The 16,420-nt window shown below is 40.5% G+C and overlaps 1 protein-coding gene across 5 annotated transcripts in view; it reads right to left on the minus strand.

The window, feature by feature from the left end:
- Window positions 1–5,740: 5,740 nt before the first annotated feature.
- RIC8B (RIC8 guanine nucleotide exchange factor B) overlaps window positions 5,741–16,420 on the minus strand; it is a 101,749-nt gene continuing 91,069 nt past the window's right edge. For 3 of the 5 annotated variants that reach the window (XR_015556363.1, XR_001389844.2, XR_001389841.2), the window contains 3 exons: window positions 16,093–16,231; window positions 15,268–15,438; window positions 5,741–9,204 (listed from right to left, as the gene is read on the minus strand). Coding sequence is in view for 2 of the 5 variants with exons in the window: in XM_004418064.2 (XP_004418121.1) it covers window positions 9,093–9,204 (112 nt within the window). In the remaining 3 variants the exon portion in view is untranslated. The remainder of the gene's footprint in view (window positions 9,205–15,267; window positions 15,439–16,092; window positions 16,232–16,420) is intronic. The other 2 variants (XM_004418064.2, XM_014780542.2) reach the window with 1 other exon arrangement.

The raw sequence follows: 16,420 nt of genomic DNA on the forward strand, positions 1-16,420 counted from the left end.
TTTATGCAAGCTAGAAAAAATTCCCCTCACTTGGTTCCCCTAAATATAGCTAAGACTGGCAGGAACTTAAAAAAAAACTAAACTAAACAAAAAAAACCTTATTAAAAAAATAAGGGAAAACGAAGTGGAAACAAACACAGAATGTGCAAGAAGCCTCAAACTCTGTGGCTTCAGTTTTCTGACCCTCCTGTAGCTGGCTTGCTGCCAGTTATATTTCACACAATAGTTGTAATGTTTATGCTCTGGGTCTAGTACCACTATGTCTTGAATTTTTCCAAGTAACCCAAGTATACTTTAAAACAAAGTGTCCAACTACCAGGCTTACTGCTTATCAGTTAATTCTACTTTATTTAATTGTATCGTTCAGCTCCAGATCTACTTATTTTTGGTTATTGCTTACTTAATCTGCTCTATTCTGATAATGGAGTTGAAGTCTATAATTATAATTAATCATAGTTTTGTAGAAGTTTTCTTTGGCTCCCTGCCTTTCTGTTTGTTTTGGTCTCTGTTTTTCATGTGAGCGGGTTTCCCCAAATATCCATTGACCCTGACTGTCCCTTCATATTTAAGAGTGAGACCCTGAAAACCTAACTGCAAGCTCTCTGTGTGGGCTTATTGTGTATCCTCCGAGGCCTGGATGATCTGGCCTCATTATCTCTCGCTGATCACATCTCCTACTACTCTCCCCAGGTCTCCCTGCAGCCACACCGGAGACCTTGCAGTTCCCCAGTCATACCAGCTTTGTTATTGCTTCAAGACCTTTGCACTTCTGTTCCCTCTGCCTAGAGAGAATATCCCCTAGATGTTCACTTGGCTTCTTTCAGGTCTCTGCTCAAATAATGCTTTATCAGAGAGGCCTTCCCTGACGGCCTTTATAATTCTACCTGGGCCTTACTTACTGTGCTTTAGTTTCCAAAGGTGTTATTGCCACCTGATGTGGCATCAGGTATAGTATGCTATATTAGATTTACCAATATGCTGTCTTTATTTGTTGTTGTCTATCTTTATCCAGCAGAATTAAAGTGCCATAAGGTCAGGGTCTTTATTTTGTTCACCAATGTTCTACTGCACCTAAAGCAGTGCTTGGCACATTAGCATGTATTCAATGCGTATTTTTTGAATGAATGAATGAAAGGATGAATGAATGGTGGCTTCACTGAACGTGAAAGGGCTGGGATTTGGCCATTTCATTGGAAGATCCCTAACTTTCATCCTCTTTAGATCCTTCTTTTGATCCAGTTTTCCCAACCAGAAGCGTTCTAGCTGCCAGTGCTCTTGGAGTTGACCAGGGGAAGGAGGCTGAAAGTCCAATAATTTAAGGTCTTTTACCTGATCCTCCTGTTTTCAGTAAGGTACCGCTGTCGTCTTCTGTGCCTGAGGCCTTAGGTCAAGAGCCTTTTGAATTAAACTCTTCTAAGGGAAATTCCTGGCTTATACTGGGGAGGTAGAATAGGAGTCTATTCTACCTTGCATGTGTGGGTGCAAGTAGGGGAGGGGAACTTGAGTGCCCGTTTTAAACCCCACCCCTACCCTTATTCTCAGATGTACGTGGTATCTCTGATTCCTAAACCATTCTGGGGTTCTACAGGGTATATCACCCTGATGTGCTGATAAATATTGGCACTCCAGGGAAAAAAGCCCTGATTTGTAGTGTTTGCTCATTCCCACGGTTTAAATACTCCCAACGTAGGTGAATTTAAGCTACCATCATTATGTCGCTGAACACAGAGTTGGGAAGGGATGAGCAGGAGTACACCAGTATTTCCATCTTACAGACATAATAGATGCTAATAACTTCAAGAGCATAGATAATAAAACCTAGTAAAATAATTAGGAAGTGAGGAATTTTGAGCATTACCTTTGTTTTTAATATAATTTAATTGGTTTACATAATTTAATTTTTAATAATGGTTAGTTTCAACCAGCTTGTAAAATTCCTAAGAAATTTTACAATCAGCTCTCGTGATAAGCTGGTTCCAGCATGTGTCATCTTGCCTTTGGATTCCCTTGCTCTTGTAGGCTTTAACTTTTTGATATCTTGTGTCTTCTTTCTACGTCAATTATCCTTTGCTCATCTAATTTCCAGTTTCCAAAATTTTGTTGATTGCTCTTTTCTGCTGTCATCTCCTTTCTCAATATCCTGTTGGGCTTAAGCCTTACTGAAAAACATCCTTTCACTGCCATTTTAATGAGTTTTCAGGAGGTGGTCAAGGTAAATGCATGTGTTCAAAATGCTTTGTTTAGGGGCCCACCCAGTGGCATAGTGGTTAAGTTCACGCATTCCAGTTCAGCAGCCCAGGGTTTGCCAGTTCAGATCCTGGGCACAGACCTACTCACCACTCATCAAGCCACATAGAAGAACTAGAAGGACCTACATCTAGGACATACAACTATGTACTGGGGCTTTGGGGAGAAAAAAGAAAAAGAGGAAGATTGGCAACAGATGTTAGCTCAGGGCCAATCTTCCTCAAAACAAAAACAAAAAACAAAAAAACCCAAAAACAACAACAAAAGCTTTGTTTAACCAGAAGTGTCTCCAATTAGAATGTTAACTAACTTCTGCATATACATCCTTAAAAATGTACTTTATGACTATATTCTTTGGCCCATGTAGATTCTTTTATTTATTTTTTTCTGTTTTCACTGTTGAATAGTTGGTAACCATGTATGGCTCACATAAACTTTTAGTATGAAATTTACTTCATTAATTTCCATTGCTTAATGTGCTTTTGGTATGAAAATTGTTTTGTTTAATACTATGATAGTAACTCTTTTCTTTTAACCACATAGATATCAGACATTAAACCATAGTAAAATTTTTAATTTCAAGGGTCTTTGTTTTGGGTAAAATGAGGTAGTGTTTTTTAAAATCTATTAATGTGTATTTTTCTTTCCTGAATTCATGATTTCACCTAGTGAACTTATCATCTGTCTTGAGGTAGAGGGGTGGAGGAGGGAATTGTTACAGCAGGAAAGAAAAAAAGTAAGAAAAAAAAATTTTTTTAACTGAAGACAAAGTAATAGGCTTGAATAATAGTCATAATTTATTGGGAAAAAAGGATTTTATAAATTCCTTTATCTCCCTGTGTAATATGACAAGACTCCATGTCCAAGACACTGTTTATTCAGTGTATCAATGATGCTTGGTGACCATATAAATGTGCAGATTCTTTGAAATAACTCTTAACTCCACCCTCCTGCTCCCAAACCCAAAGTTGCTTAGTTCACAGGTTGAGAGCCAGTGTTCTAGATTACCTTTTCCCCAAAGTCAGTCTCATCTGAGTCTAAATGAGCTCTTTCTTGCCTTTCTCTAACACCAGTTGTGTTTATTGCAGTTTCTAAGTGTTTCCGGAATCCATCCTGTCTCTTCTATGCCTACCGCCACCGCTCCAGTCCAGGCCCCTTAGGCCTCATGTGTACTGATGCAGCTGCCTTCTATCTGGTCTCTTTTCTTACTGTCTGTCCCTCCTCCAGCCCATTCTCTGTATTGCAACCAGTGTGATCTTTCTGGTTGTGTCCTTTCCTTGCCTGAAATGCTGCTAGTCACATGTTCCATCATAAGACAGGATATCTTTGTTTCAGTCATACTCAACTGCTTGTGTTCTATAAACATGTCATGTACCTTTTGCCCATGAGCTTTCATTTGAGCCAGTTCTTTTGGTGGGAACAGTCTTTCTCCTATACAGGGCAAGCTCATGCTCAGCTCAGATGTCACCTATGAGACTTTGTTATTCATCCCCTTCAATCCTCCTGGCCGGTGTTAGCCACATCTTTTCCTGGCATCCTGTAGTGCTTTGTGCAGGCTTTAGTTATGGACTTTTCACACTGTGGGCACTCTGGGAATAGGAACTTTTGGTCATGTTTATATCTCCAAGTACCTTGAGCAGTGCCTGCTACGTAGTAGATGCTCAATAAATGTTTGCTGAACAAATTGATGTGGATTGGCGTGCTTGTATGGGCCTCGCTTTGAGACTAGCTCCTGAATGGGATTCTATGTATTGTAGAGATATGGAAATGGAGCAAGAAAAATGTGTTAAAAATTATTTTCTCTATTGTTTTTTCTCATTTCAGTCTCTTCTTTTTTACTCCCAAATAAATAAGACTTTACTGTTTTTCTCTAACTGCAAAAGCAACACATAGACATGGACATGTATTTACATGGACATCAGACAGGCTTGAGTTCAAATTTTGCTACTCAGAGGCTGTGCGCTTGTACACAGTACTTAACATCTTTTGTGTGTGTGTGTGTGTGTGTGTGTGTGTGTGTGTGTGTGTGTGTGTGGAACATCGGCCCTGAGCTAACATTCATGCCAATCCTCCTCTTTTTGCTGAGGAAGACTGGCCGTGGGCTAACATCCATGCCCATCTTCCTCCACTTTATATGGGATGCTGCCACAGCACGGCTTGCCAGGCAGTGCGTCGGTGCGTGCCCGGGATCCGAACCAGCGAAACCCAGGCCGCTGCAGTGGAACGCCCACACTTAACCGCTTGCGCCACCGGCTGGCCCCAGTACTTAACATCTTTAGGCCTTAGTTTTCTCATCTGAAAAGTGGGAATTATTATAACAGTACTTCATAAGATTGTCATGAAGATGAAATTAGAAAGTGCCTGTAAAGTGCTCAGCACAGTATCTAATTGCTCAGTAAATGTACATAGCTGTAACTGTTATGTTCAATGGAGAAAAGGTGAAGGTCAATGAGACCTGAATATAGCTGGAGACTATGGCCCAGGATCTCCACTGTGCTGCACTAAAAGAAAACATAAATCTGACTCCAGAAGCCTTGGAGAATAATCTTGATCTTTTCTTTAGGACAGGCTTTTCTCAACTAGTATTTGTCTGAACCACAGAACTCAGAAAATGACTGAAGTGACTGTTTTCTCTCCCCCACGGATGCTGCATAACTAACACTATTCTAGATGCACAGGAGAGAAGTTGATTCACTATATACAATGCATGATTTAGGGCACTGAGGCTTAATCATCTCCCCACCCCTTGCCCTTTAAGAAAGGCTGCTCTGGGCTTCTTGAAGACTGGTGCAGGGGTTCAGCGTAGTGCATCGGAATCACACTCTCCTAAGTCCTCTCTAGAAACCCTCCTGCTCCTTGAATCGTCTCACTTATGGCAGTTATTAAAAATGTCTCCCTCCCTCACCCATATTTGTTCCTAGAACCCCATTCATTTGTTCCTTCTTCATATTGTGTTCACCCAATAGTTCTGACAGGCAACACCTTGCTTTTCTTGAAAGAATAACACGTCTCTCCCCATCCTTATGTACCACACTCCACTCCTGGAATTGCAGGGAAGAACATCTCCAAGAAAATTCATGCCAATAACTGGACTACAAGGCGGTAAACATGATTGACATCATTTTTTTCTTCACATGCAGACTTTATTTAAAGTCATCTGGATCTCTTGCTATTTTCAAATGCCTCTCCTTGACAAAAACTATAGAATTATCCAGGCATTTAATCTAACTGTATCATGATTTATGCTGCCGAGGCTTCTGCAAGACTGGTGCTGTATGGCAGAGCCAGTCTCCTCCTCCTAGTGCCATTCCTAGTTCCTGTTGCTCTTCAGCGCTGACAAGGCTCATGCTGCCTCCCAGAAAGGCAGCAGGCACCTGTTTTGAGTGGGAGATGTAGGTCATGATGTCTCCTGTCAGTAAGCAAGAAGAATATTGGGTAGGGAATTAGCAGTGTTTACCATAATTCATATAATGGAGTATCAAATAGCCATTAATTTTTGAAGAATATTTATTGACATGGGAAGAGGCTCACAATGTTAAAGAAGAAAGCAGGATACAAATCTGTAAATACAGCATGATCCCAATCTTGTAGTAAAATAAATTATATATGCATAGAAAAAATACAGGACAGAAATACACTAAAACATTAACAGTATTTATCTCAGGGTGGTGGGATTTGGGGTGAATTATTATTTTCTGTATTTTCCAAACTTTCCACAATGAACATATATTACTTTTGTAATGGGGGGGGCAAGAAAGTCATACATGTGACACCTAGTACTGGGAGGTGGCAAGACTGAGGCGGTAGAAAGGGGATATTTAATACTTGTACTGCCTCAGCCCGTATCCTCATTTATAAAGGAGGGATGGTAATGTCTGTCCTGCCCGCCTCCTAGGACCACTGGGTGTGTGAAAGGGCCCCAAGTGTATGTTGATTGTTACTCTAAAGCAGCAGCTCAAGTGCCTTATTTTAGGACACATTCCTCCATACCGTTTCAATGGTCAGGAGGGATGTGGACACAGGGGCCTGCAGAGTGCCCTTGGCCAACGTATTATCATCATCCCCATTGCAGGCCACAGTTGCCAGGAGACGTCTGGGGGAGCCTGTAGCCCTGGTCTCTGATCTAAAGGACTCCAGGTCCTTGTTTGAAATCTAGTACTGACTGAGCAAGTTTTCCACTCACAGTTCAACTCCAGGTCACCTCCCTGCTTAAAGTTCTTTAAACTGGTTCTGCTGAAATAGTTATTGCTTAAAATGGCTTGAGAATTACCCCTCTCCCAGCATTCCAGAGTCATAAGGAGGCACGAGGACCCAGGTCGTCAGGGTGGTGAAGGGGAAGGAGAGGTACTGGGAGTCAGGCCGGCTAGAGTTGGACTCTTATTTGCTGTGGGATGTTGGGTAACTTAGCTTTCTATAGATAATCTCTAACATGAGATGTGATGAGGTTACATGAGATAAGACACATAAAAAACCCAGCACGTAGTAAGCACTAACCAGATGTTAGTTGTCTTCCCATGTGCACAATGAGGCCACTCATCTTCTCCCCCTGCAAATTCTCTCTTCAAAAACAAAGCTTAGCGCCCAGCGCAGGGAAACTCAAAATGAAACAGAACTCATTGAAAGCAGAGCACAGCTACCTGAGCAGGACTGTTCAAACACTGACTCTGCATAAAGCCAGCGAGAAGGTATTCCATTCAACATGTCTTCATTTAGGTAAGCTGACACTCATACCAAAGCTATTTGATTTTAGAAATTATAAAAATATTTTAAAAATGCATTTGTAGAATGAAGTAACAAAAATACTTAAATTCTTTTTTTCTAAACTTTTTTCACACAATCTAAAATTATGAAGCCAAGTTTCATTTCAGTTACTGTTAAAACATGGGTCACCCACAACTTCTACTCCAACTATTTTGGATGAAAATCCTAAAAAAATGTATTTTTCCTAGTCTTTTATAGAATATTCTGGATTCATTTATCTTTTTAAAGAAACTCAGGCTCATCATTATGACAATTAGTCTGCGGGCCGTATGTTGTACAGATAATTTCTGGGTCAACGAGAACGTCCTCTGGGAAACAGATCGTCTGGGACTTGCGATGCCTGGAGTAGTCTTCACTCTCCCCGCCTTCCTGTCCGGGTTCCAGCTGGCCTTTGTTGCCGTCAGCAGGTCTGCCCTCTATCTAGTAACCACCTCCTTTGCCATTTTGTTTGTAGGCTTGAAAGCCAGGTAACAAAATATGTTAGAAATGTATGCAAATTTTAGTAAAAAGGCAAAAAGGGGGATTCTTGAGGATCTCTCCTATGAGTAAACTGTAAGAAACTCTGACATCTCTTTTTAGCAACTCAACGGCCTTTTAACACTCAATTCCTGAGCTACTGTTTTGCAAGAAATGACTTCTGGATAAATGACATTTTCACTAATACTCCACGTACTTTACCTGTCCTTAAAAAGGCTATTATGATAAGTGAGATAATGGATGTAAAAGCACTTTTAAAAAGCATAAACTGTGAAATAGTATTGTTTACCCCATGTATCTATAAAGAAACACACACAGATGGCTAAATTGAATCAACCCCAATGTTTTATTTAATTTAGTTTTAAAAGGCAGTGGTTAAGCACATTATCTATGTGTATATATATATGTATGCATACATATATACATACATATATATAAAAGGAAACCAACCCCTTTTCAACTTTAGCCACTGATTAACTAGGCCCACTGTCTATTGCATGATTCATTTTCTACTTCTTCATATGACCAATTCTAAAAGTAAAAATAAACAGCCTTAATCAGTTTAACAGTAACTATTTGTGTTTCTTTTTTTTTAAATAAATAAAGTTACCATTAAACTGATCACTTGGTAGAAAGGGAGAAAACACACACACAAGCACACACACAGTCCCCAAGTTAAAACATTGACGTATGAATGACCTATATGTACAGATGGATGCCGCTGACTCCCCGCCCCAGCAGAGGCCACAAAAGAACTCCCAGTACTCAGGGAGTCCCCATTCCCTCTGCTGAGTTGGAGGGACATGTGTTCCTGGCACCCCGAGTTAGACCTCAGAATGCATGCTCCCCATGCAATGATACAGATGGGGGTTCAGTTCTATGGTACTAGTGTTCAGGTACAGGAGGGAATAAATAGGCATTTGTAGCTGCCTCAGAACTAAACCATCATTTATAACTCTTTACAGGGAGAAATGTATTCTGAAGTTCTAGTTAAGTGACATACAAACTTTTAGAGTGTAATCAGTTTGCAAGTCTGGGGCTGTGTGTGTGTGTGTGTTTGTGTGTGCATTTCTATATATTTATACAAAATTGAAGTGAAGAGTGGGGCTAGGTTTAAGGAGCAGCTGCTTGGCTTCCATTTAGTCAGTCTTGAGCTAACAAGTCGCTTGCTTCAGCCCTTATTTAGCAGCTCATTCTGCTTCTCACATGCCTCTGTCTGCTGGAAAGATTCAGAAGGGGCAGCTCACACAAGCGAGAGGAAGGACACGGCTAAATCTTCTGCTAAGAATCTTGGCAAACAGAACTGCCAGATTCTACCAGGGCTGCTTTATAGAATGAAGTCCTTCAGTTCCATCCTGATGAAATGGAATTCCTTTTTTTCTCCTTCTAGCCCCTGCAACTCCGTCTAACTGCAGCTCTGTATGAATGCCTCAGTATCGCAAAAACACAGGATCACCTCTTAAATATACTGGATTCTCAATGAGTAAACCAGTTAATGTGTTTCTAGCCAAAGCAAGGGCATAAATGTTTTAGAGAAAAGATTCCCCTGGAGCTACAGAGAAAAGATGCTGATAAAAGCAATATTGAGAGTTGAGCAGGTGATGCTTTTAGTCTGTGTCGGAGCTGGTCTCTTCGATGACAGAGTACTGGTTGAGTGCTTCCTCCAAAGGCGTTATTGTCCCATCAGGTTTTAGTCCCATTGGTTTAAGCAACTCCTCTCTGGAAAAAGAGATAAAAGAGGAAAAAAAAAGTATTCACCAGCATCACACACACACCCCTCCCCCCACCCAAATCCACATCCTTTTAAAAAGAAAAGTCTTTAAAAACCAAAGTATTTTTCCTCAAGCTCTCTCTGTGTGTTTGTAACAGGAAAGATGAAAGGGGCATGGAAAGAAAAAGAGGGAGATAAAAGACTTCATTCACACAGGCCAAACCTACTAAGCCAATTAAAAGTATGAAAAGTCAAGGTCTAAATGGGCTCAGGACAAGGAGCAGGTCTCTTCTGTTTTTAATAATTAACCTTTTTTCTTTCTTCCTTTTGTGGATTCATTTTCTTTTAGTGGAGTTGAAGCTGCCAAAATTTCACCTGTCCCAGTGGGCCAGGCGTAAAATTAAATGGCTGATTTGATACGTATGGGTTTCATTCAATGGAATAAATGTCAGATTTGATTTTGCCTCTCCAATCTCTAGTGATACATAAGTACTTATTGATTCATTTCAAATCAGTTGGCCTTCCCCAACTTTCTCCCTCCCTTTTCTTTCCTTCTCTCTTTCTTTCCTCCTTTTTTTTTTTTAAAAAAAAATACCATTGCTTTTGTTTGTGGCAGTTTAATTATGGGATTGACAGCCAGTTTAATCTCTTCAAAGCTCCCCAACTGCCTCTTTTCAGCTAATCCAATTATATCTGCTCCACAAGTTATAGCCTCATCTAAAGATGATTAATTATTGATTAAGCCAATCAAAAAGCATTAAGAAAGATTTATTTAATCTTTTCATAGGCTCTTATTTATTACATGGAGATTATGGCAAATGTACCTGTTGAGTTGCTAACCCTAGTCCTCCTCCCACCCCCAAAAGGTCAGCAGTGTACTTTAAGAGTAGCCTTAAAGAGGCACATGAGCTGCTTAAAATGTATTTCTCATGGAAATGGGCATCACTCCCTGAAAACATGTCTGTAACCAAGAACCTACATGGCAGCAGCTGTAATACTGGTGGGATTTGGAGTGAAGGGAAATTATAAAACTCCTCTCCCTTTGTCTCCTTGTTGTTGTCTCTTAGGCCAGCACAAAGAAGGGGTCCCTCCTGGGAAAGGCTGGCCACACAGTAATGTGATGGTGGTACAGGTGCAGTGAAATATCCTGGGGAGGGGTAAGAACACTCAGTGGTCACTGGATAAGCCAACAGGAGCCTAATCAAGCAGCTCTGGCTAGCACCAGAAGACTATTTCTTAGAGTTTGAAAAATCTACTTGAGTAATGTGGATGGCTGACTGGCTAAGTTGAGGCTCCTGAATGTTATAAAGTAGGAAACGTTGTTTCCTGATCTAAGAAATGGGGTCAGAATCACAGAACTTAAAGTTGAAGGGGCCTTAGAGATCATTTAGTCCAACCCCCTCAATTAATAAAGGAGACTGAGTGACTTACCCAAGGTCACATATCTAGTGGCAAAGTTGGACCTGGGACATTGGTCTCCTGATTCCCAGTCCTGTGCTTTTTGTAGAACACCACATCTGGATTAACTGCTCTAACTGCATTGGAGGAGCACACTCTTGAGTTCAGCTGTTCAATATCTGCTCAATAACTATGTGCCCAGAACTAGATAATATACTGGGGAGAAAAGGAAGACTGGGCACAGCTGCTGCCCTTGAGGAGTAGGTGAAATGGATATATGAAAAATAACTTAGAACGTAATGGGGTAAATGCTGTAACAGAATCATGAACAAAGAACTGTGGCAGCTCCTGAGATGAAGCATAGACCAAATTGCCTGGGAAAGGTAGGGACAGTACCACCAATGAGGTGTCCTGTGCCAGGCAAAGAAGGCACAGAGCATTCAGGCAAAGGAGATTGTGCAAAGGGCTCTCTATGGTTCCATCTACTTGGGTGATTTTGTAGACTTTTGGATTGTGTCCATTTTTTTTCCATCTCTGTGCTCTTATGAAGCTGTGAAAGGGCCCAGTGTTTAGGGAGTGGTGAGGTTCAATGAAGGTACAGCAGGAGGTAAGGCTACAAGGGTAGTTTGGGGTCTAGTAGTCAAGTGTCTTAAATGCCAGTGAGGAGCTCGGTTTTTACCCTGTAAGGAATGCCTGATCAGGTCTGTTTTATAAGGAAGCATCTCTGGCAGCAGTGTGGTAGATACACTGGAATAGGGGGAAACTGGTGGCAGAGAGACAAGTCATTAGGATGTCACTGTAACAGTGTGTCTGAGAGGAGACAGAAAGCTGGATTATGGCTGTGGTTGTGGCAAGAAAAGGCAACATTTCTGAGGTAGATCTCTGATCCACTGAAGGGCAGGGGGTTGGTAAAGGAGAGTGGAGTAGAGTGCCTTTGTGGCTTCCAGCTCAGGTGACCAAGTGGATGGTGATACCATTCACTGGAGCAAGAACACAGCAGATGGAGTAGATTTGGTGGGGAGATGCTAACATCTTTCAGGACATGAAGAGTTTGAGGTCCTTGCATGATAACCAGGTAGAAATGTTTATGGGAGCTAGAAACAATCTGTTTCCATTAAAACTTCTCTCCAGCTCTGATATGCACTACATATCTCTATTTTTATAACATAGTTTCCTAACTGATTGTGAGGGACTTTGTGATATTGGACACTATTTACTAATAATTGATACAAAAGGAGAAGGGGACAACTTGCTGGGAATGAAACATTAAGGGATAAGCAAGTTCCAAGGTTTAAAGGGGTTGGTGGACTAAAGGTACAGTAAGGTGGGGTAGGGTGAAGGGTAGACGTAGGTAGAAGTAGGATCAGCAGATGGGACTAGAGGAATTCTTTCAAGATAGTGATGAACTGCTCAGTGGATACACCATCACCCTTAACACTACTAACACTACTGCATTTTTTGATAACAGGATGGTACTGGGGCTAGCTACCAACTTATACAAAGTAGCTAGCACTTTCTCATCCAAACCCAGGAAGAATATTTTCAAATCAAATCCACTGTTTCATCTCTACTCCCTAATCCAATTTTACAATGGAAATAATTAAGAACATTATAAAAGTTTTATGGCCAAATTATGGGAATTCATCTACGGAATAAAGGGCTCCATATTTTACGTCTCACTTCTCAACTATTGTTCTTCAATTCTCACTTCTCAACTATTCTTCTTCAAGTATTTATTTTCTGCGTCCTTTGTATCACCCCTCTGCTGACATGGAAGCTCCTCTGAGGGTATGAATTTTCTTTTTCACTTGTTTCCATGCTATGCTTGGACCTACTGACATTTCCGTAAAAGTGTCAGTGATAAATGGCCACATAATCATGCATTTGGGCAAATGAATTAAGACAAAAGTGTGATGTAGTGGAAAGAATAAAAAGATATGGAGTCAGGAAGTCTGTTTGAAGTCCTGGCTCTTCCACTTACCAGTTGTGTGATCTTGGGCAAGTCTCTGAGTCTCAGTTTCCCCATCTGTGAAATGGGGGTAATGATGATACTAGCTCTATCTACTTCCTAGTGATGATGTAAGAAGTAATAGTACTAGTAGTGGTAGTAGTAATAGTAATAATAATAATGTAGATGGAAGAGTTCTATGAACTGTGAAGGAGTCCTAAATACTAGTTATTATTATTGTGGTACAGTGAAAGGCACATATAGGTTTTGGAGTCAGACAGACCTAGGTTCTAATCCTGGATCCACCACTCAGTAGCAATAAGACCTTGAACTCTCTAAACTTCAATTTTCTTATCTGTAGAATTGGGATAGGAATACCCACCTCACTGAGTTGTCATGAGGGCAAAAGGTCATTGTACATAAAAAGTGCGCAGTGCAATGGCTGGAATGTAGTTGGAACCCATGAATTGCATTTCCTGTCCTTTATGTGCTTATGGAAGGTTTCCCTAAGCTTGTTAGGGCACTCTTTGGGAATAAGTGGGGGAAGAATATGCAGAAGCAAATAAAAGACATGGTCCCTGTCCTCAAGAAGCTTTTAGTCAGTTCAGAAGATAAAACACACACACATTAAACAATATTAAAAGAATTACAGAACAGCAGATCAACAAGCTTGAGATGATTAACAGGCAGAGCCCTGCTTTCCCTAGCTTGACAGTTCATCGATATACCCTCATTATAATTGAAATTTGTTTAAAGGAGATTTCTTGTCCTGTTTGGGAGTGGAAGGAGAGAGGATCACTTACAGATATGTGACTTTTTTTTATGGACCCCCAGCTTTACTTTTCAAACCCCCATCTTAACATTTCTGATCTTCCTTCTTTCTATCATACAACTAACAGCCCACAAATACCAAAATGAAATCTTTGATATAGAGACTTACTCCTAAAAGGTCTGATAAAGGACCTGGTTATACTAGACAGTTTCATTTAATAAGATTTGTTGTATCTCCATCAGCAAGATGTGGACAGAGAATGGGAAGCATTAATGAATACCACAGAAACGTTACTCCACCAGTCATATGGGCTATGTACATGTGGGAGGGACACGGGAGGAGATGGGGATGCTGATCACAGGCTCCTTGCAGGAGATGGACTCAGGGCCAGACTGCAATGACAGTGATGGATATGGATTCATGGGGAGAAAGGCATCCCAGAAGCAGAAGAATTAGTCAAGCAAAGGCACAGAAGCAAGAGTTAGTTGTGTGCAGGGATTGGCAAGCAGGCTGGCTTGGCTGAGATAAAGGAAAAAGAAAGCTCAAAACAGATATGGGGTACAAGAGGATTTGAATGGAGACTGAAATCCTAGGCTGACAAGTCTGGATTACAGTACAGAGGTATTTCTGTCTCCTATTGTAAGGGCCCCACGTTTAAGAGTATTTATTAAAAATAATTCTCATTACAAAGTTTGAAAGCTATGAAACAACATTCCTCTGAGATATTAAAAAGAAAATGTTCTATGCTTTATTTATTAAATTTTCATGTCCCTATGTGTCTAGCACAGTGCCTTGCAGATAGCAGATCCTCAATAAGTGTTTATGAACTAAATTTAGTTGCAGTTGATATTCTCTTGCACTTTGACAGGAAGGAACGGTATGGTGTTTTATGGGACTCCTAATAAATAAACCACGACCAAGAGAAAAGCTAGATCTTTGAGTATGAGATTCACTTTCAACATCAAGATTTACAGAGTTAGGAAGGGTATTAGCATTATACAGGAAATTCTGCATAATGCTTGCCAGGAATTTCTTGTTCTCTACTAGACTGTGAGCAACTTGAGGGCAGAGTCCATGTCTTATCTGGCTGAAATATGCAGTATTTAGTACAGGATGGGGCACACAGTAGGCGCTTAGTAAATGTTTATGGAAATAATATAATACATGGGTCATAGCATAAATGGAGAAGGGTAGAGGACCATTTATCAGGAATCATTCTGATACTATTTTAACTAAAATTATTTCACTGATGAGTCAATGTCATCAGACATTCTGACAGTCCAGCAGAAGTCAGGCCCCCTTTGTAGCATACAGCCTGTATCCCAACCACTAATTGGTGTGACTCAGCTTCTTATATCTGGGGCACCAGGAAGTCTAGATTCTAGTCTCAGACCTTCCACTAACTTGCTGGGTGTCCTTGGGCAAGTCATTTCCTTCTCTGGGCTTGAGTTTCCCCAGTATAAAATGAAGGGTTGGACAAGATGATCCCCAAGATTCTATTCTAATTCTAAGAGTCTAAATATTAGGCTACTAAATAATTCTGATCTATTTAAAAAGCTGCTAGGTTTTTAAGACACTAGAACTCAATACTGCTAAGCCTTTGTTTCTAATCAAGATGTTCTAAGCCTAAGAGTCAAACACAGCATCCTACCTGTCACTGACATATACCAAGACCAGAAATCCTTTCTGCAAAACTACCAGCAGATGATATAGAATGATTACAAAAGTAAATCAAAGCAATGGCAAGTGTTACAAGGAAGGATCTAAATTCAATCATGGCCCTCAATAAATAGGCCATTTCATGAAGAGTTACTGGTCCTAAATTATGAAGGTCCCATCTAAGAAGGATGGCTAGGTGTCAGATATATGTACATCATGGTTAAACGGAGATACTATATTGAAATGTGCATCAGGATTAAGATATTCACATAGCAACAACTCCTTCATACTTACCTTCAATGCTATACACAGGCCTTAACATAAGTTAAGACTGCCCTCGTTATCATCAAAAAGTACAGTGATGTCTACTGGATAAAGAGCCCATTCTAGGCACAGTATCATGGCGGGCTTCTCATCTGATCAGGCATCTGGCCAGGGAAGAGATAAGCCTCCAAGAATGTTCAACTGGAACGAAACATCATTTAGAAATTTGATCTTACTAAACGATAAGGAACCATAATCTATAAGGGCTTGGCCAGGCACGAGGACACAGATAAAGCACGTCCAAAAAAGGAAACCCTATTTTGCCCCAGCCTAACCCTTGGGACTGTTAATGGAAACCAAAAAATACTTTCTTAAAGATTTAGGGGTGGGAGATTATGGGATTTATACCATATTTTAAATTTTCTGGTCTGTTTTTTTTTTTTTTCCTCCAGATATATTTTAACATTTTCCTGAGCCACCATTTCCCTGTAAGTATGGTCCTCTGGGATGCCTGGGCTTATATAACTTTTCAGAACCTTAGAGAAGGTTCCACTTTTTAGGGCTTCTGGTTCCTATGTAACTCTTTCCCCCAGAAACGACAGTGCAGTATTGGGGCTCAGATACTAACATACCCAATCGCACATCATAGAATAGGCCAGACGTGTATGTGTATAAAACACCTTACTTGACCTGGAAGCAAGAGAATACTCTTGCCCACAGCACATGTTTTTGTGCAATACAAACAAAGCATTCAATTCAAGGGTACTTGTTCAAAAACAGGACATAATTAAGCAGTTGGTAAAATGCATTCTTGTTTCCCACTTGCAAATCTCCCGAGAGTCCCTTCGAATTTACCTATACGAGTTTCAGCTTCCCGCTTGCCACTTAGCTTGATAACGACTCAAAAATCATTCCCTTGTTTTCAAGGGCTCTTCTTTCTTGTCTGCTCTGTGTACTACAGGGCAGTATTGACACATGGAATTAATGACAGGGTCTGTAATGAAACAACAGTCATGCAAACACCAGTCTGCTCTTTTGATAAAACAGCATGTTAGAGACCTATTCACCTCCCTCTAATTGAGTACTGCATAATAGTTCCGATCCTTTTATGTAACATATTTTGTTCTATGATTAGAAAAGAAGAAAAGGGGGGAACCTATGAGACACTGCTTCCTTCAACCAC

This window comes from Ceratotherium simum, chromosome 25, assembly GCF_057802395.1.
Source record: "Ceratotherium simum simum isolate JZ-2026a chromosome 25, ASM5780239v1, whole genome shotgun sequence".
NCBI lineage: Eukaryota > Metazoa > Chordata > Mammalia > Perissodactyla > Rhinocerotidae > Ceratotherium > Ceratotherium simum.